Source organism: Cygnus atratus, chromosome Z, assembly GCF_013377495.2.
Source record: "Cygnus atratus isolate AKBS03 ecotype Queensland, Australia chromosome Z, CAtr_DNAZoo_HiC_assembly, whole genome shotgun sequence".
Classification (NCBI taxonomy): domain Eukaryota; kingdom Metazoa; phylum Chordata; class Aves; order Anseriformes; family Anatidae; genus Cygnus; species Cygnus atratus.
Window position 1 is genome coordinate 19,887,775 of NC_066396.1, and position 21,903 is coordinate 19,909,677.

Genomic DNA, 21,903 nt, shown 5'->3' on the forward strand with positions numbered 1-21,903 from the left:
AAGACGTGAAAATGCTGGTAGATGAGGTTTGATTTCCTTTTGTAATTTCTGGATTTTTTTCTTCTGCTTGCACCATTCCCTTTGTATTTGCATATTTTTCTTATTAAAGATTCAAACAAAACAATATTGTATTTTGGGGTCCCCTTCCTAATCATCTTCTCTTTTTCCCACATTGGGCCAGTATGGTTGGTCCTTGTTCAAATGTGGTTTAGAACTGGCAGAACTAATTGCCTGATTTCTCTCTTTTAGCTATCTGATTTCCTATTACATGAAACAAGTGTAGTTGCTTGTTTGTACACTACAGCTTTATGGAACAGTCTGTTCTAGAGCTAACATCTCTCTGAATTGTAGAACAACAGAATGAGTGATCAAGTACGTATCTTTTGATCACAATGAAAACAAGTCAGAGGAATGTGTAAGCATTATTTTTTCCATTTCCGTCAATCAGTAATTAAAAAGAAAACCAAGAAGTTAAAATGTTTTAGAAGGATAAGAAAAAGGTCCCGTGTAGTGACAGTCTTCCTATGCTTATGAATTCTTTGTTTGAATCTCAGGCTCATGCCCTTTCTCTGTGGACGAGAAAGGCCAAAAATTACCAGAAAGGCAGCTTAAACAATTCTTTCAGAGAGGAAGTTACCTAGTGCAAAAATTGGCTGTTGTGAACTACCAGATATTACTGGATCTGGGTCAGAGTTTGTGACTTCTTTTCATTTCTAGTCATGTTTTCAAAAGAAAGTTGTAAATCTGAATAGTACTCATGGCCACGGAGAGGGCTTTGTTTTAAGTCAAAAGCAGTGAACTTGTTTTATTTATTTATTTTTCTTTCTGTGAAACACAGATGTATGTATGGTTTCTGTGTGTTCTTTTAATAACTGGTCTGAATTACTTGAAATGTCTGTGCATCTCTCAGTAGTTTCCCCTAGGGCCTTGACGGTACTCTGAAAAATGAAAATTCAATGGGAAATTCTCTGTTATTCGCACATCAATTCACTCTCTTCAAGCTTCACTCTTTTTCTGCTTGTACCATGCACATTTTCCAAATTCCTGCACTTTGCAAAAATCAAAAAGTTGGAACGTGAGTTGGGTAACCTGTTCTTAGCATTTATTACAGCATATGGGCATTACTGGTGGCAGTTTGTAGAAAATTCCAGAACTATACAGACCCTCTCTTTCACTTGCTGGGGCAAATAATTTCACAGGTTACTAATGCCATAGAGGTGAGGGAATAATAGGGAATGATAAATAATCTGTAAATACAATATAAGCATTTCTGATGCTTTGCCAAGGAAATAAATGAGAACATTTTCTTCTGATTTTTCTGTATCCAGTTGTCACTGGGTATGGTCATGCCCAGACAAAAATGGTTGATAACAGATACATCCAAACTCAATGGAGAAGAGCAACAGCAAGCAAAAAGGGCATTTCCAGACATTTAAGAGGTTATAAAAATATGATGAAAAAAGACAAATCAGAGCTATTAGATGCAGAATTTATCAAGGCAATTCATCTCCTATCACTTAGCAAAATTATTATTCTTGGTTCAGACTAGAAGCACTGGCCTATACCAAGCCACTGAGTCCACAGAGCAAGCTATATACACCCTTTTGTTAACTGATCAAGCTGCATTTGGAGTCAGTAGTCCTCTTCCTGTCACTAACCCTACTTGGAGGCGTACTGTTGAAGCTTACTCCTTTTCAGGTTAGATACTTTCTAGTCTCCAACTCGAAGACACACAGGACTAGTTTATATACATGTCATCTCAATGTTCAGTGTCTGCTCCAGGACACATCCATGTGAATAGTTCTCATCCCCAGATGTTTACTCCAGGTTACTATCTAGAGAAACCAGCTCACACTTTACTTACTTTTTTTTTTTTTTTTTTTTTTTTTAAGTATAGATTTCACTCATAGTCTAAGGTCTTCATTCATTTGGTCTTCCCAGTAACCCTTTTCTATATTTTCCTGTTTAAAGTCAGCTTTCATAAACACGTTTGATGACAATTGTTACTAATGGCATCTCACTAATGCGTTAGACAGGAGCATTAGTATTTCTCTTCTTCTTTTGGCCTGATGCAGCTGCTTTACCAATTTAGAAAATGCACAGTCTCTGTTACATCTCATGGCCCAAAGTGCTGTACTTGATAAGGCTAATGGCAGAGGGCTGTAGTCATCTACTCTCCTCATTCTCTTTCTTACTCCCTGTAAATCACCATTTGTTTGGACTGGAATACCTTGCCTGATGTATCTTGTATTTATTCTTTTCAGAGCTGTACTATTTTGGTGGCTTCTTGACATCCTGTGTTAGACTAACACACCTAGGACTTTATTTCTGTTTTTGCCAGTATTTGAAGAAGGGTATTTTGTACAAGTGGGAATTGCAAATATCTTTCTCAAGCAATCCTTTTCTTGAAGATGGTAAACTTAGGTTAAGGAAGGATGGCTGAGTAATGGAAGATGGCTGAGTAATGCCTTAGTTCACCACAAGTAGATCACCAGAATTCATGTGCTAGAGCTTTGCCAGAACCATTCTTTATTGTACACTGCATTCTGCTGTTCTGGGCAGCTGCCAGCGCTGTGGCCACATTCATGCTGATATGAAGTAAGTAGAGCTTTTCTAAAATGTTTTAGACTCTCACCTCCCTGTATATTCTCCCAATATTCCCTAACTTGGAATTGTATTATGTCACTTATAATAAAGCCTTGCATTTCTAATTACACCTTTCAGATTAGGTATGCTATGCTTACAAATATTCGTGAATATAACCTCATGATACCTTGCAGCAGATAAGCTTCTCCTGATGCTGCCAAGTACATTGGCTGACAAGCTGTGCTCCACAGATGGCTAGCTATCCATGATTCCAAATAACTGATTGGTGCTTTGTCCACTGAACTCTGTTAAGACTTATTAATTGGCCAGTTAAAAATTAGATGTTGAGGGTGATCTGCAAGGCTTTGTGAGAATTAGATAGAAATAAGACATTTTCCCTAGAATTCCTATTGATCTTTTTCTCTAAGATATGCTGGTTATTATTATTTTTAAAAGAAGAAAAAGTAGTTGTGGAAGACACAAAGGAATGAACCTTAGTGTTGTCAATCCCAGCTTTTCTTCTGGCATCCTCTTTTCCAGGGGCAATTAATTCTGCATACACATCCAGAGTGGAGCGCGTATATAAGTTAAAATTGAAGTGATGTGCAGGCCAGGGAGGTCATGGCAAATTGCCCTGCTTAAGTGAAAAAGCTGTTCAAATTAATTCTGTCAAAGGAAAAGGTCCTCTAAGGCCATAAAGAGAAACATAGCCAAGTGTTTCATTATTATCATGAAGGCTTTTTTCGATTTTTTTTTCTCAGCCCTGCCCTGTTTTAATCTGTTCTTTTGGGATCAGGGAAGCAGCTGAACGTGAGACTTGAAAACTACCTGGGCCTGGTAAAGAGGACTCTGCTTGATGATTGAAATTGTCTATGCCAATAATTGATATTAATTTAAGGAGCTTAAAGTTGTGCTGTTGTGGTGGTTTCACCCATCTGAGCAGCCGAACTCCACCACAACTGCTCTCTTACTCCCTCTCCTTATGGACAAGGGGGAGAAAATACCCTGGAAAGGACTCAAGGGTTGAGATAAGGACAGGGAGATTGCTCACCAATTACTGTCATGGGCAAAACAGGCTCACAGTAGGGAGATTAATGTATTTTATTGCCTATTGCTACCAGAACAGAGCAGTGAGAAACTAAAAGCAAACTAAAAACACCTTCTCTCCATCCACCCTCTTCCACCTCCTCCACCCGACCTGTGCAGGGGAACGGGCAGTGGGGGCTGCGGTCAGTCCCTGAGGCTTCGTCTCTGTCGCTCCCTCACGGTCCCTCTCTGCCCCTGCTCCAGGCGGGGTCCCTCCCACGGGATGCCGTCCTTCCCGAACTGAGCCTGCGGGGGCTGCCCACAGGCAGCAGCTCTTCAAGACCTGCTCCCACATGGAGCACGGGTCCCCCACGGGTGGGCGGCAGCTCCCCCCAGACCCCCTGCTCCTGCGTGGGCTCCTCTCCACGGGCTGCAGCTCCGGCCCGGGGCCTGCTCCTGCGGGGGCTCTCCATGGGCCGCAGCCTCCTCCAGGCCACATCCACCTGCTCCACCGGGGGCTCCTCCACGGGCTGCAGCGTGGAGATCTGCTCCCTGTGGGACCCATGGGCTGCAGGGGGACAGCCTGCTCCACCAGGGGCCTCTCCACAGGCCACAGGGGAACTGCTGCTGCCTGCCTGGAGCACCTCCTGCCCTCCTGCTGCACTGACCTGGGGGGCTGCAGGGCTGTTTCTCACTCTTCTCTCTCTCCCAGATGCTGTTCCCCAGTAGTGTTCCCCCCCCCCCCCTTTCTTAAATATGCTCTCACAGAGACATGCAACCAGCATTGCCTACTGGCTCTTCTCTAGCCAGCAGCGGGTCCCTGTTGGAGTCACCTGGAGCTGGCTCTCAACTGATATGGAGCAGCTGCTGGGCTTTGCTTACAGGGACCCCCACTACAGCTCCCCGCTACCAATACCCGATACAGTTGTAAGTGGAGAAGCACACAAAGCCATCCTTTTTTTGCTCTTTGGCCATATTCAGACTGGGGACTTACCTTCTCCCTGGTTTTGGTAAGGAGCAGGCATGTGATAGCTCCTGACTATAGGTTTTCTGACCTCTGTCTTGGGCTTAATGTTCCCCATGGGCTCTTAGGTCTTTCTTGAGTCCACTAGGAGGTGGCCTGAGGTTGCCTTTGGTGCTAATATCATGTTGGCTGTAGAGATCTGAGTAGAGACTCATTCTAAAGAAAAATGGTTGTGCAATGTGCTAATGGAAATAGCCCTCTTTCTCTTTGATTTTACTAAATAAGGACAGATTTTAACTGAAGAGATAACTCACTGTGTTTTGCTGAAAGTGATGCTTGTTTAATATAGCCATTTTATTATTCCAGATGAGAAGTTTGTCAAAATAAAGCTAAGGTTTTTGCTTTCTTGGAAACAGAACATTAGTGAGGTTGGTGTGTTTATTTGGTTTCTGTCAATGTATGTACTATTTAATTAACAGGCCTGAGTATGGCAATCCTGTTGCTGGTTTCCAACATTGTTTCCAAAGGAGTAACATAACATCAGCATCAGCTTTTTCACATTTCTTTGCCAAATGCCTGCATAGTACACAAATGCCTACACAAGTCCTGTTAGGAGTGAACTGACATATTAATACATCTGGAAATGGCTACAATACACTCCATACTTGAAGTCAGCAGCTTGCATTTGAGAAGAAGAAGCACTGCAGGGGTATTTACAAAGCCCAAGAAGACCAAGGATCTAGGTTTCCCTTCGAGAAAAATAGAGACTCCTCTAGGGTTTCATTTAGAGTGGGTGCCTGATGCAGGTGATGTGAATTGTACTCTGAAGAATCTGTCTACATGCTTTCTATAAAATGAATGAGCTTTGGGAAGTAATGGCAAAGTGTTAGCACCAGTGCTGAGTTTGATGTCTCTTCAGGCTGGTGCAGGCACTAGTACTTCTCTAAAACTCACTTGGGTTTTGGACACAGGAAAGGATCACTACTGCTGTTCTCAGGAGACTGCCTCTCTATACTGAAGTTAGTGTCTGAATAATTTGAATTATTATCAGTAACTTACTAGTCCTCTCCTGATTTTCCAGATGGAAGGTGGAGAAACTAGTCCTTTCCCATGCCTTTTGTGTGCCTTCTGCATCTTATAATAGGCAGAAATATTCCTATATCTGAAATAAAAGTTGGCTGCAATTCCATGTTCAACTTGCCCATAATTCTGCCTTTGATACTGTAGATAATGAATCCATAAGTTCAAGGCATAGAAAAGATGTTGCTTTTTATTTTTTTATAATTTTTAAAGAAATTTTAAGAAGACTATCACATGGGTAATGCAAATAAACACATTAATTTAGAGGAGCACTGAATTTCTTTGTGGGGAAGGACTGTGTTTAAAAGCATCAACAGGAAACATCTTCTTACTCAAGAAGGCTACATAATGTACAATTTTTAGCGGGACTATTATTAGCATCCAGGTCTCCAGATTCCTCTGCTCACTGTATCATACTGTTTCTGAAGTGTGAGGCATTAAAGTACCTAGTGATGAAATATAAGGCACAGGAGACTGGGGCTAGCAAGCTAAAATCTCTCTTTGTAAACCTTAAGCAAGCTGAAGAAATTACATGGAAGACGTCTTAGGAGATAAAACCAAGAAACAAAATCATTCTTCTTGCTAGAAGTGGTAACTATGGTCTCAGCTACCGCATTACAGAGGGGAGCCAGCAGGGCAGCAGAACAGGCTGTTGGCAGAAGTGTGAAGGCTATCCTGGCATCCCCAGACACTGCACAGTCTTCGATCTGCCAGATTTTATTGACTTGTTGTTGGCAGTTGTATGGAATATCAGTGCTCTGTTCTTTACTACTTTATAGCCCGTTGTGATTAGACTAGCTTAAACATATTTTGATTTTCTTTTTCATATGTTCTGAACAAAATATCACCAAACAGTTTTAGGATAAGGGAGAATAGTGAAGGTGGACAAGATTTTTTTTCTGTCTTTCACTACAGAAATGAAAAGGATGAAATATTACTGATGCATACACCTGGAATATTTAGGTTTTTTTTTTTCTTTGTTATTGTTCTAAAACCTTCTTTGTTGCATGTCTGTGAAAGAAGTGAATAAATATTAAAGACAATGCAAACACTCAGGATGGAAACACATGGGTACCCAAGACCACATTTAGTCAAGAACTTTAGTCACAACCAAATAAAAATCAAACATTCACAACTGCATTATTTATGAAATATAAATCTTATACCAAATCTCCTGTCAAAAGCTTGCTACTTCCATTGTCTTCTTCAGAAATTTTTGTCCCCACTTCTAATATGCCTCTTCAATAGCCCAAAGAAGCTGGCATACTGTACTATGAGACAGCAGAATTGACTCAGAAAATTTATGCAGTAATTGAAGTGCTGCTGAGAAGGTGGGTTACAGCCCTCACCCTTCTGCAAGATCCAGGTTCCAGCTGTCCTCTCAGACTGCCCAAATGCACTCTGCAATATCTGCCTTAGAAAGCTTGGACATGGGCTGCTTTTCAAAAATCGTTATGGTAGTCTATGCTGTTAGTCTTTCTGTATGAAATCAGTGTGTAAATATATATTCGCGGCACTTGCAGGGCAAGCAGGCGATCAGGCCCAGTCAGCATGGGTTTATGAAAGGCAGGTCCTGCTTGACGAACCTGATCTCCTTCTATGACAAAGTGACGCGCTTGGTGGATGAGGGAAGGGCTGTGGATGTGGTTTACCTTGACCTCAGTCAGGCTTTTGACACCGTTCCCCACAACATTCTCCTCAAGAAACTGGCTGCTCGGGGCTTGGACTGGCATACGCTTCGCTGGGTTAGAAACTGGCTGGATAGCCAGGCCCAGAGAGTTGTGGTGAATGGAGTCAAATCTGGTTGGAGGCTGGTCACAAGTGGTGTCCCCCAGGGCTCGGTACTGGGGCCGGTCCTCTTTAATATCTTTATCGATGATCTGGATGAGGGCGTCCAGTGCACCCTCAGTAAGTTTGCAGATGACACCAAGCTAAGTGCGTGTGTCGATCTGCTCGAGGGCAGGAGGGCTCTGCAGGAGGATCTGGATAGGCTGGAGCGATGGGCTGAGGTCAACTGTATGAAGTTCAACAAGGCCAAGTGCCGGGTCCTGCACCTGGGGCGCAAGAACCCCAAGCAGAGCTACAGGCTGGGAGATGAGTGGTTGGAAAGCTGCCTGGCCGAGAAGGACCTGGGAGTATTGGTTGATAGTCGGCTGAATATGAGCCAGCAGTGTGCTCAGGTGGCCAAGAAGGCCAACAGCATCCTGGCCTGTATAAGAAGCAGTGTGGCCAGCAGGTCTAGGGAAGTGATTGTCCCCCTGTACTCGGCTCTGGTGAGGCCGCACCTCGAGTACTGTGTTCAGTTTTGGGCCCCTCGCTACAGGAGGGACATGGACGTGCTCGAGCGAGTCCAGAGAAGGGCGACCAAGCTGGTGAGGGGTCTGGAGAACAAGTCTTACGAGGAGCGGCTGAGGGAGCTGGGCTTGTTCAGCCTGGAGAAGAGGAGGCTCAGGGGCGACCTTATCGCTCTCTACAGTTACCTTAAAGGAGGCTGTAGCGAGGTGGGGGTTGGTCTGTTCTCCCACGTGCCTGGTGACAGGACGAGAGGGAATGGGCGAAAGTTGCGACAGGGGAGTTTTAGGTTGGATGTTAGGAAGTACTTCTTTACCGAAAGGGTTATTAAGCATTGGAACGGGCTGCCCAGGGAGGTGGTGGAGTCACCATCCCTGGAGGTCTTTAAAAGACGTTTAGATGTAGAGCTTAGCGATATGGTTTAGTGGAGTACTTAGTGTTAGGTTGGAGGTTGGACTCGATGATCTTGAGGTCTCTTCCAACCTAGAAATCTGTGTCTGTGTCTGTGTCTGTGTCTATATTGCCCTTAGTATTGCCAAACTACAAGAATTTAAAATCCTGCAAGACCCCAAAAATGCTTCAGATTTTTCTTAGAAAGTGTATGAGATGAAACACTACCTAGTTCTGAGATTGTTACTTTTGCCATCTGCTTTTTGAGCTTTCCAAGTAAAATAGTGGTTGAGTTTTCAAGTTAACCTCTGCAACCCTCCTGAAAGCTAAAGGCATACTATTTATAAATGGAGCCTGTGATCTTTAAAGTCTCTAAGCAAAATAAGATTGATATTTAGCAGTATTCAGTTTTTGTAATCTGTGTTATTCAGATGCTTTATATGGATTAGAAGCCTTATTTTAAGGACTTAGATTTGAAAACATTGGCAATTGTCATTTATGATTATCTTGCATCAACATTGCAAATTCCAAAGCTGTGTATGATTCGGGAACTGAAAAATGTGAAGACCTTATTTTCGAGGTCTCAACTCAGTATTTGATGGTATGTTAATTGAAAGATACTAATAACAAATGCTGTAGGCTATAGGCTATACAAAAGGCTGTAGATATTACAAAGGACTGTAGCATATTTACAGTGAAATAAATTGTTCAAGAATTGTATCAGATATGAAACAGATTAAGTTTTTTCTTGTTACTATACCTCCTATGTCATAACCCACCAGTGATCTCTTATTTCTTCCTTGTACATATGAAGAAAAGTATTTTTGTCTATATTTTCACCATTTATTTCATTCATCACATTTTCTGAATGTAGATCTTTTTAACCATATAGTCAAGAACTGTCCTAGATTTTTTAAAGGGTTTTTTTTCCAGAACCGATCACTGGTGATGTTTACCTTTGATACATCCTCTTTTGCAACTGCAACTATTACTGTATTACAAGAATCATAAAAATGACTTAAACCGCTGTGAAATCCTTGAGTTCCTATATGTCTGTTACCAAAAATTCCAATAAAATCTAAATGTTTCCAGTTTTATATGATTCAAGGGACAGTAAATTATTTCTTTTTATTTTGAATTACAGATGGCATCTGCTCAAGATTCCAGATATGGCCAGAAAGATACATCTGACCAGAACTTTGATTACATGTTCAAACTGCTCATCATTGGCAACAGCAGTGTTGGGAAAACCTCCTTTTTGTTCCGATATGCTGATGACTCCTTTACTTCTGCATTTGTAAGCACAGTCGGGATCGATTTCAAAGTAAAAACGGTTTTCAAAAATGAAAAAAGAATTAAGCTACAGATTTGGGTAAGCCAAGGATAATAGTTCTATAAGTTCGATAGCATTTAAGCTACTGTGGGTTTCCACTGAATGTCATAACCTGTATATACATATATGGCAGAATAATGAAAAAGAAATTCTTTCCTGCATCATTTTGCTGTCTAGAATACTAGAACATAGACAGTATTTTTAAAGTATTCCAAGTACAGCAGAGTATATATTCTGAAATAAATTCCATAAAGAAATAGCACAGAATAACATATATTGATAATCTGTGCAGCCAGGTATAAACTACTGTGCAATATATAGTTTACTGAAAGTGATTCATATTAATAAAGATTATTTTGAAGTACCAATTAGGATCTTTTTCCCCACCAAAAATAAACATTCATTTAGGAGAAATGATAGTGGATGTACAACAGAAGGCATATTTTTTTTTCTGTCATCTACCTTTGTCATCCTGATCACCTGAAACCTCTTCCTTCTTCTGCTGAGAAGGTGAGAGTATAACAGCTGTGTCGTCCAGATGTACAAAAACTCATGTCCTTTGCCCACACCTCATGTATAGTAGAAAAATGCCAAACTGGGAGAGTTGTGATGCCAGAGAATAGGTGTTCTTTTCTGCAAATGTTTCTCAACAGGAAAGAATAGCCAAGAAGATCTTTATGTAGCAGCTATATCATATCTCCTCATTCTTGGGTGATGGTGATGCTCAGCTAGAGGGATTGATAGCAGAGCTTTTAACAATGTGGGACCTGGAGTTAAAATTTGAGGTTTGTGCCATCTTCCTTGGGTATGTGAAGATTTTGAGCAATGTTTCTTTTTTAAGGTAACAGCCTAATTAACTAAGATTTTCTGTGCATGAATACAAGTTATTTAAAAATGTATTTAATGATGGGCAGCCAATAGATCTGGTGATACGTCGGATCAAACAGGACTACATGTAAACTGACACATTTTAAATGACAGATAAAGTGAATTTCTTTTTAATATGGCACAGGTTCCCAGCAATCTCATTTCTTATGAGAAGACTGTGATCAGTAAGGTAAAAACAAAGGTGAATTTCCTAGTTTCCTAGGCTGTATCTCATTCGTGTCATCTTAGGTAGGCTATAGTCCTTGTTATCTCAAATGATTTGTTGTTCTGTGCCCTCTAGGTACTGGAACTCAGACTCTTTACCTCTCAACTTCTCTACCTTTTTAAGCTCAGATACTTGCTGTTATCAAGAGCATAATAGATAGTGCTGCACAGTAGTTAACTGTGTATCATGTGCATGTTTTCACTCCAATAACATGCTTGTTTCATTGTAGCACTTTAATGATGGTGATCACACGATAATTCACATTGACATTACATTATTATTTTTTGATAATGGAACAATAAAATTGTGTTCACATTATAGTCCTTCCAGAGTTCTTCTTTTAATTACCAAGTAGCCTCTATGGTAGATTTTATTGTTCATGTGTCTTCTAGCAAAAGCAGCAATGTCAGTTTATGATGTTATATTAATGTGATTGCTTTGACACAAGTATATTTCCCATAATGTCTCTCCATGCCAGACTACCAATATGTGCTTGGCTCGAAGCAGTCCATTAATCTAAATGTGTCCAGGACTATCCATGGCATAGGGAGGATGTAGCAGCTGTATTCTTGCCAGCTGGAATAAACTTCCAGTTCTAGTCAAATGGACATTTGGATAGTCTTCGTATGGCAGCAACACCATCTGAACTGCTCCAAGAATGTTCTGCATACTGGAGAATCCTTGCCTGAAAAAAACTTGCAAGTGAAATGTATGAAACAAATAAAAGGTTTCTGTGTCCCACAGGGAGGAGGGGGCAGAGGCTCAGGGTATGGAAAGGACCTTCATGAAGACACTTCTCAGGACATAGGGTTAAGGGAACAAGACTTCAGGTCTTACTTTCATTCTAAAGCTTTTTACTCCAGCCAGCACTGCTTCTTGGTTTTGTGTTTGTTTGTTTGTTTTTGTTTTATTTTGTTTTTACTTTTGTTTTTCCCATTGCAATTTTAATGCCAATTCTTAAAAAGCCTTGTGATTGCCAAATAAATTGAAATTATAACAGCTCACTATTGCTGTTCGTACTTTTTAGATGGAATATTAAGTATTAGAATATTGTGTTGCAGTTATGCTTTCTAGAGTAAATCTATTGACTGTTGCACCCCTGGGTCCTTAAATAAAATCGGTTAAGTGTCTCAGCGATCTATTCCAGTGCACAAAATCTGAAATAGAGCACTATCACCCCATCTTGTAAGTTGTATCAACAGCCATATCATTCTTACTATACAATATCTGTATATGTCACACTTCTCTATATTAAACTTTATTATTTTTCTTTGATTTTGCAAATAATTTTCTAGAATGAATTGTTATGCAATATCCATTTCCATTTCAAACTGCGTTTGCGAAAGACCATTTATATTACATAATTATAAAAATAAATGAATGTGAGCTTGATTTAATGTTAATTCTGAATAGAAACATGCATGAGCTAATAATGTTTCCTTCAGAATCAGTGGCAAAGTATTTAGTGACATAATGTGATAAACAACGTTCAGTAAATGTGAAATAAAACTTTCTGAAAAAAATATCACAGGTTTGAATAGTCAGAAGAAACTCAAAATGAAGTGCAAGTTTAAATCATGTTCTGAATGATGAGATCAGAACTGAAACATTTTACCAGATACTGTGGTGAGGAAATACACTCAATGCTGCTGTTCTGCTATCCTTGTGTGGCAGTAAAATGCAGAAATGTATAAATCGTGATGCTGTTAAAGTCACTAAAATTCCCTATCTAGAGACACAGATGATCCAATGTGTTTCCAATTACAATTTTACACATACTCTGTTTGGGTAGACATTTAAACTTCATGTTTCACATGCATTTCAGCACTATCTTTTGTGTGCATTCTTTTGGAGCTTGGAGTACCAATTTTCTCAGAATAAGATTCTAATAGACTTTTCAGTGAAAGGTAAAAGTATGTTTGACAGCATGGACACTCAAGGAAACAGTCATTATTTCTTAATAATTTCACTGTTTGATTATTACAGATGAACTAGCAAGGGTTAACAGGTTGAGGTACGTACTGTCTTACATAATGAGATGCACTGCAGGTTATTTATTTGTTTGAGATTTTTTCTTGCTTTGAGGCAATAGTGCCCTATTCTTGGATTCAAAGAACCTGAATTGAATTGTCTTCCTTTATTTTTAAAGTCAGGGAGAATGTGGCTCTCTCTAGTACTTATCTTTATTGCTTTGTGGTATGGTCAGAAAGAGCCTGCTGGGAGCTCTGTAAGGTTTTTTGCCTTCTAAACCAAACACCTTCTTTCCATGATATTTCTTACTGGAACTGGGAGAGGTTTAGAGTTCAAGTGTTATATTCATTAATGATAGCACATTACTTATTACTGTCATAAGCTGGCCCTGAAATTTTATTTCACAGCATGTTATAAATGTGCACACACTGATATGAACATTACAAAGACAGAATATTAACAGGATTTTTACACTGTTAAGGAGAGAAATCCATAAAAGATGCATTTTACCTAAAAAGGTATTGATTTCTCAACAGAAACTGTAAGAAATTTTCCACAGGAATTTTGTTTGTGTGTACCACATATGTGCATAGTGTAAAAGTCCATGAGAGGACTCTAGGCTATTTTACAGTGTCAAGTAATAAACAGTAATATATTTTTTTCTCCAGATGGTTTCAACTACTAATATGAAAGAGATGGACTGGAAGGCTGTAAGATTCTTTTGTTTTCAAACTTTTAGTTTTCAAGTTGTGTTGAGTGAAAAAGAAAAGGCTTGTCAATACCTACACTTACAAACATACACTATGAAGAAAATGAATGGAAGCTCAAAGAGGTGCACATTGGAAAATAAATAAATAAATAAATAAAAATTTAAAAAGTTTAACATTATAAATCTATCACTGCATTTACTGTACAATTTACCACACAACTCAGATGCCCTAAAGGTTTACATTACTTTTATAAACACTATAGACTGTTTAATAAAAATAATGGAATGCAAAAGGTTATAGAGAAAACAGGCAAATTTGGGCAATATAATTTGTCAAAATATTTGAATAGGAAAAAAAAAAGTTTTATTCTTAGAAAATAGAAAATAATGAAGACAGATCACTCCATTTGTTTAACTGACAATGCATCCATGGCACATCTTTAATTGCTGTTTAAAATTTACTTGGGCAGAACTGTCAGTGATTTTTAACTGATTTCAGTATAAATTTCGTTTGAGGAATCAAGCATCAAGTTTTCCCTCTTTATGCTGTTTATTATACTTTCTAACTACATTCATATAGCATGTTTATATAGTTTGATCCGACTGCAGCAGTTCAGTGCAAATATCAAACAAGAACACTTCATTACTTTTTGCTGCTTAGATGGCTTTTCCTGGGGACTAGATACAATGATCACACAATTAAAAGATATCCTCCTACAGTAGTTGGTATGAGAGCTGCTTGTGTCAGCATACCCTTCCTAGAATTGTGTGTGACAGTTTCATTAGATACCCCAAATGTTTCTGCCTTCACGTCAATTGTCACATCAATTCTATAAATTGTCATAGGTCTTAGGTACTAGGTGAGGACTAGGTTTTATAACCTGAATGAGGAAATCCAACTTCATCATTCAATAATTAAAACTCTAGTAGTTCAAAAAAAAAGTCAATGAACATAAAGCAACTTATTATTTTTGCACAACAAGCTCCCTGGCAGTGCTCTAGCAATGAAAAGAGGTTCAGTTAAAATGAGAATAATGTGTTTTGTGTGTCAGAGGGTCTGTGGAAACAGGAGTATGAATGAAAATTGCACTGATATTGGAGTACTTCAGGAGAATCCTGTGCTAACTTGCAAGTGTGGAGGCAGTGCAATATTCCAGAAATATCCTTGTAACATTAACTAAGGCTATAGTGTCAGTGCAACAGTCACTGAATGCATTGGTTCAGAAGAAAGGTGTTGAAAGCTGAAACTACAAAAGTCTGTTGTGGAGTTGAGAATAGGGTGTGGAAATAGAGGATAGTGAATGTAACAAATGTTTCATCACAGGAATTTCCAGAGCCTGATTTTTTTTCTCATCTGAGTATTTTTAATTGTTCTGACAACCCCACCACAGTTTATTTCATGATTCTGTTCCCAGTTTTGCTGGTGACGGTTTTGCTGCTGCTTAAAATACACAGCCTTTTTATATAAGGATAGTAAAACTATATTGAAAATGAGATTTTTGTCCTCTCGGAACAAAAATTAAATGTGTATCCAGTCATATACCAGGCAGCAAGTGATTTGAAGACAGCAATGTAGAAGGCTGAGAACTGCAGGGGGTTGGGATTTCTCTGGATTCATCTGAACTAGTAAATTAAACATACTGAGACTGTCCTTTGTCATTGAGTCCAGCTGGCATGGAATAGCTTTTGTTCACACGTTTAAACTCTTTTAGTCCCTGAAAGAGGATGGCTCCATCCAGACTTTGTCTTGGGAATGATCTCTGGCCTTGGCTAACTTCTAAGCCTTGCCCAGGAACTGTTTGGCAGAGTGCTAGCAAACCTGGGCCAAAACCATGGCAGAAAACATGCTGACAGTTTCACGGTATAGACAGATTCCATAGCCTAGCAATGCTCTCTGGCACAAGCTAATTTGCTGCTCTAGGTGCAGCCTAAAAAGGGCAGCAGCTCTAGCCAGCCTTCAGTTAGGCTGACCAGTCTGCAGGGATAAGTGATACAAAGTGATCACAAATGCTAGTCTGTTAAAGGGCTCCCAAGGAACCATTCCTGGGCAAAGGTGGTTAGTCAGGAGCATGGCTGTGATGGCAGAAGGCAAACTCTTTCTGGGCCTCCCCTGTTAGCTGAAACAAGCTGAAATGCAGAGCAGCTTTTGTTGTGGTTTAAGCTGCCCGCTGACAACTGAATGTTATGCAAGCTGTGGTTGGATATTGTTATCCTAAAATATTCCCCTTCCTCTTCTTAATTTACTTTTCTCCTTTCTAGACTATACATATCTTTGAAGAGCCATGAAAACTATTTAACTGAAAGTTTCACAGTAGGATCCTTTTTTTTTTTTTTTTTTTTTTTCCATTGTGCTGTATTGTTTTATTCAGTGCTTCCTATGTCTCCATCAAGAACACTTCCATTTCTGTGCAAGTCATATTTGGTACACTTTATTTCTCTGAAGTATTGTTATTCATGAATAATTATTTTTCCTTTTGTTGTTGTTGTTGTAGTGGTTCTTAAACACCTGGGGTTTTCAACAGCAGATGCTAAGGATTTATACAGCCAAGGAAAGCTGTGTACAGTTATAGTACAGACAGAACCAGTGTGTCCAGATCTCAATAAGGAGTTCATCCTTACATAGTTTCGGAACCTCAGTTACATCTAAAAGTTCTATGTTTTCGTTAATTCAAGGATTTTTAGTGCTCTCTTTACTTTTCCCTGTTTATTCTGCATTCTCTTCATTGTACCTGTTCTGTTTATGTTAAAGCTGTGCCCGAGGATCCAAGTCAGATTAGGCTTACATTGTTTTAGGTAAATAACCAAAAAATAAATAAATATGGTCAAATGGCTTACAGGCAGCCAGTCAAGTGGGAATGAACAACTGGGAATGGGAAATAGCAAAAGCAGATATTTGTCAGGAAAAGAAAACTGCTTACCTAAAAAGCAGACAAGAGAGCTTGACTTCTCTAAACTTAGCAGATGCAAGTAATTTATATAATTTATATATAACTTTATTTAATTTATAACTTAAAGTATATATATAGTTTAAGATCATCACAGCAAAAGCAAATATAAGCAGAGATTGAAAAGATACTGTCTGTGTTGCTATTTAAAGTTTGACTACAATTGCTCACTCATATGATGAGATAACATGAGAGAAAGGAGCTAAGAGTCTGAGTGAGAATGAGGCCAAGAGTTTATCAGAGAAAGCACCATAAATGTAGTAAAAATTCAGAAAGTTAAAGATAGTAAATATGATATCTTGTATTAGTTCCTTGCAAAAGTGGTAACAGATGTGACACTGCAGTCCTTCACTGCAGTAAAGACAAAGTAAAAGACAAAACCGAACTCTGTAAGACTTTGTCCAAGAAATGGTGCCTTGGGACCGTTTCTGGGTGTAAAATATAGATAAAAGACATAAAATCTTGTAAAACTACTTGAACTATTTGTTGTATAGAGCCAGGGTCCGATCTCCAGTGCCAGAGAAGGTCTTGGTAAAGTAAAAGGCCTACTTAGTTCAGATGGGCTTCAAAGAGCACAGTATGTGAGACTGACCACACTCATCAGCAACGACATTTTAAAAAGTGATGTGTTTTTATTTAAAATATACCACATTGGCTATTCAGATATCTGTGTGACATTACTTTTTTTTTTTTTTTCATTGCTGTAAAAAACACATATCTTGAAGGTTTCAAACGTCTGTTGTAAAAACAGATCAGAAAAAGGATTGTCCTATCCTTATTCAGACACCCTGGGTTTCATGGGTTGTGGCTTTCACATCTAAAACTGCTATTTTGTTGTGACTTTTAATATTTTTGTTGTCCCAACAGCAGCTTCAGTTAATGGATTGAAAGATGTATTCTTATCTTTACAGCTAAGAAATCTGATACAATGTATATCATGTCAAGGCATATAAAGCCCCTGGGTTGCTTGAATGCTACATGAAGTCATAATGTTGTTGTTACTGCTAAGCTATAAACAATGTGGTTATTTTTTAATTGTTTTCAGCTCCTCCCTTCCTGCTGCTTCTACTCCTAGTCTGTGAATCCTTCTGCATAGGTAAATGCATACTGAGACTTCTGATTGCCTTTGAGTTGGACCAGATGTTTTTCTGTTTCCCAATGAAAGTTGTGCTGCTAAGGAATCATGTGGCTCTGGGAATGGCAACCATGTTCAGAGCCCCTCAGCCTCAGGCCTGTGATTTAGATCCACGTCAGAACTGATTGATATCTGTTTCTGTCAGATGAATGTTTCCTTGATCTATATGAGATGAGCTCAGCTGTCTTAGATTGGTTTCTAATTAATGTGTCCACTTTGCTTCTCCTAACTACTAAAACTACCTGAAATTCTGGCACTATTAATACTTAACATTTTCTTAACATGTTTTGATACCCAAATTCTTTTAGATTCAAAACTGTTTCATAGCCATATGCTTAACTCTACCTATGTCAAAATATCTGAGCCACAGATACTTGGAGAAATGCTGTGTGTACTTGCCCCATGTTCCTTCCTAGCCAACTGCTTTTGGCCACTGGCAGGTTACAGGGCTAGAGAGCCCTGTTGCCTGATTCAATGCACTTGCTCTTACATTCACCAAAGAGGCTGCAAATTCATGGCTTCAGATAATTTGGAGAGGAAACAAGGTAAATGTCAATCCTGTAACTAGCATTAAATTTCACTATTTTCCTCAATATTGCAATGGTTTTTGAAAAGCCTTATGTTACTAAAATGTTACTAAAAATATTTTTCTCTTTTCTTTTTTTTCTTAAAAGCACAGAGGTCTGTGCTTTAGAAAAACCCTCTATTGCCTACTTCAACAATTTTGCTGCATAGCTCTACTTGCAGCAGAGAAATCAGGTCTCTGTGACCATCTTGGTGCGAAATATATATATACCACAGCTGGACTTTAAATATTCTCTGACAAAGGCTTCTGATATCAGGAGAAGGATACATCTGTCTTCAAAGATTAATTGGAAAGAGAAGGTGGTGTTAAGTGTAATTAAAATTCTAAGTAAGACTCATCTCACTGTTTAAGTGGAAATTTCCGTGGGGAAAATTTAGGAGAAACTGAGCTAGTTTAAGACATGTCCTGGAACACCTTGCTGTAGTGTGTCTTATGCAGATTTTTTCATAGAACTCCAGGGAAATGCATCCTGCCATCATGTACTCCAACAAATCGTTGTCCTGCCAGACTTAAAATAATCGCAGCTATCCCTAGCCTGCGATCAGGCAGTTCTGGTAACATTTATTTCAGCTTCTTTTGCCCTCCACATCATGATCTGAAAGTCCCCAGCCTTTCCTGCATAGGGAACTTTATACCAGTGGAGGAACTATCATGAAGCAGCACTTACATGTGTTCAAGCATCACAGGGATGCTACACTAGCTTCTTAAAAACTGGTGATGAGAAAGGGAAAAAGAGGATGAATGCATATGTATACCTGAATAGCAAGATTTTTGATTTTTCTTGAAATGAAGAGTCAGGATGGAAAGGAAAAGGAGATGGAAAGATTTTACTGTGATGAGGGACTGAAGCAAGAACAATAATCTTAGGCTAACATTGAAAAAAACAAGTAAGCTATTTTAATTGTTCAAGCTTAATAAAACCCAGAGAAATATGACAGTATACTTCAAACTATGAGATGGAAGTTATACTTATTAAGGTTATCATTTTATGAAACAAGAATAAATCTGTTTCTAAAAAGAAATTAATGTTGACAGCATTTCTTAAAGTGAAATCAACTGTGCTGCCAACTTCCGTGAACCATTTTAATGATACATTTAGGACATCTGTACAGCTGCAGTGAATCTACAGAGAAAAGGGAAGCCTATATAGGCTCTTCACTGCATTTTAATAAGATTCATGTTGTAGATTATGGCAAAGTGTTGTACTCTTGCTGTGCAGTTGTCTCTTTGAAACCAGAGGACCAAAGCCTTGGATGGGAGCCATAATGTAAATACCATGAAAAGGGGAGCGTAGAAACAGTATTTAAAGCTCACTTTTGCCTTCTCCTGCTGCTCAGTGCAAGCTGTTTCCCTGTAATGTGTTAGATTAGCTCGAAGTCATTCTGAAATTATTCTGGGTTGACAGGGGCACAAGTGACTGAGGGAGGATGGGGGGTCACATGAAAGCAACTCATTTTAATTTAACACCGCCCAATTTGCATTATATTCTGGAAGTAACCTTAAGTGCATGTTATAAGAAGCCAGAACCATATGGGGCTCTGTGCCACTTCAGAATAATGTTTGTAGTAGGTAACACATTAGGGACAATGCACACAGTTTTTACACGTGAAATGATGACATCAAGCGAAACAGCATCCCTGGAGGATTTTACTCTGTATTTACGTTATTTTTCCAGCTTGTCAGCTAAGACAAATCGGTTAGGATATTGCTTATGTTTGTTTCTAGTAGAGAAGCTGCTTTTTCCGCTCTTGTTTCTTTTCATTGTAGTAGAGAGCTAATCTCTTTCAATCTTTTCTGAATAAATATATTGTTCTTCTGTAATCATCTAGCTATTTTTTGGTTTAATCTAGATTGCTTTATTACTTAGTGCCCATAAACAAATTCTTTCCACGATTTTTAGCTGTTACAACTTCTATTTATTTATTAAGTGCAGTTTGAAAAATATAGAATTCTGCCTCAGTTCACTCACAAACTCAGATGGAAGTTGTCAATGGTGCAATTTAATAAGCCTGTTTACTCTAAAATTTGGATGGTGCCTAGGTATAAAGAGTTCTTACTTTCCTTCCCTTCCCATCAGGTTATTATTTAGGTATATTTATACAACTATATGCAAAGGAATTTAGGTCTGTCACAGGAAACGAATGGCTCATTTCTGACAGTGAGAATATTTGGTAAATATTTGGTCCATGTAGATTGGATACTATTGATTTTGGTTAATTTTATTTGGAAATAAAGCCAACCCTGAAGAAAGGAAAATCAAGTAATTTCTTATAAAGGTTTCTGTTTTTCCTTCTGAGATGGTTTGATCTGTCAGAGGGGCTAGAAAGTCCTGCATATATTCAACTTAATGAATCATTCTAGGATGAGGTCAGCTAAAAAAGCCGAAAAGTATAAAGTTTTATGATTCTCTATTTGTGTACAGTTATGACTTGGATTTTTTGCAGACTCCTCAAGTCTTGTGGGACTGCTTATTTCTGACTTCTTCTCCAAAAGATATTCAAATTCAAGTCATCACAGGAGATACTTTAACAGCAATAAGTGCAATCTACTTCAATTGTAGTTTCTTTGGAGCAGTCTTTGCATCTTCCCTGCACAGTGACTGGTGGTATGGAGTTGTGATATGACTAGTGTTCCCAGATTTCAGTATATATGATCACGCATGAGGTAGCTTCACCTGCACTAAGTGTGAACTTGAAGTGCCAGCGAGTGAAATGTGGTGGCATCCCAGATGACTGGATGCAAATGTGAGATTTTTATATGGTATGAACAAAAGGAATCAAGGAAATTTCCTGAAACAGATGGGAGTTTGTTAATGAAAAGAAAGGTGGGTAAGGAGCTGATAACAAGTTGTCTTGAAAGGAGAGGTCATCAGACTTGGAATGTGTTGTGGAAAGTTTTTAGGACTGATGTGGTTGATCATCTTAATACTCAGTAAGTATATGCTGATAAAACTTGTTAATGATAGGAAGTTGGGAAATGTTACCATTATGAAGGGGATCAAAATATCATACAGAAAATAGTAATGACTTCCAAGTGTGTAGTAATAGAAATTAGATTTATTTTAGCAGTAGCAGATTGTGCACTTTGGGAACAATAAAAAGAAATTATTTTATAAACTAGAAATTATTCAGTTAGCAGCCACTGAAGAAAGGCACGATCTGGGTACACTAGGAAGAGAAAGAATTCCTATCAACCATCTGTGTCATGTCCAATGAAAAACAGTTAATTTGGTATTTGCATGTGCCTGGTGAAGTTTTTTCCAGTGGAAACAAAACTAAACCATTATCTTCTGCACTGGAGATACTTCATAAGGAAAGGAACTGGAAGAGGCGCAGAAAAACAATATTATAGTGAGTAGAGAAACAAAAGGAAATAGGAGGAAACTAAAAGTGTGGCATTTTTTACTCTAGAAAACAAAGGTAAAAACAATGCTTTGTTTTTTGAAAAACTGGATTTTTTTCCAATAAATACAGTTTATTTTTGTATGAAAACCTAATTCTCCTCTGAGAAACAGCTTGGACAGGAAGAACATGTAGGCAGGCCTATTATTTACATGACATCAAGGTCCTGTAAGAAGATATCTGCAACAAATGAACTGGTTATGCACTGATGGGCTGTATAAAAGGCAGAGTCATTCATGAATTGCCTTAGAAAATATGTGTGGATTTGGGCTGACAAAGGGCACATGCACTGTTCTCAATGCTCTCAATTGCTCCCTTCCCAAAGATGCAGGGGAAAATAATGCCTGTGTGATATTTTGGATATGAGAGTGGTCTTACTTATGGTACCTCAA

General features: G+C 38.7%; 1 protein-coding gene across 1 annotated transcript in view; it reads left to right on the forward strand.

Annotated features, from left to right (window-relative positions):
• The window catches only part of RAB3C (RAB3C, member RAS oncogene family), a 140,025-nt gene that overhangs the window by 1,750 nt on the left and 116,372 nt on the right, over positions 1-21,903 (forward strand). Inside the window, exon 2 of the mRNA XM_035553459.2 lies at positions 9,483-9,710. Coding sequence (XP_035409352.2) covers positions 9,483-9,710 — 228 coding nt within the window. The remainder of the gene's footprint in view (positions 1-9,482; positions 9,711-21,903) is intronic.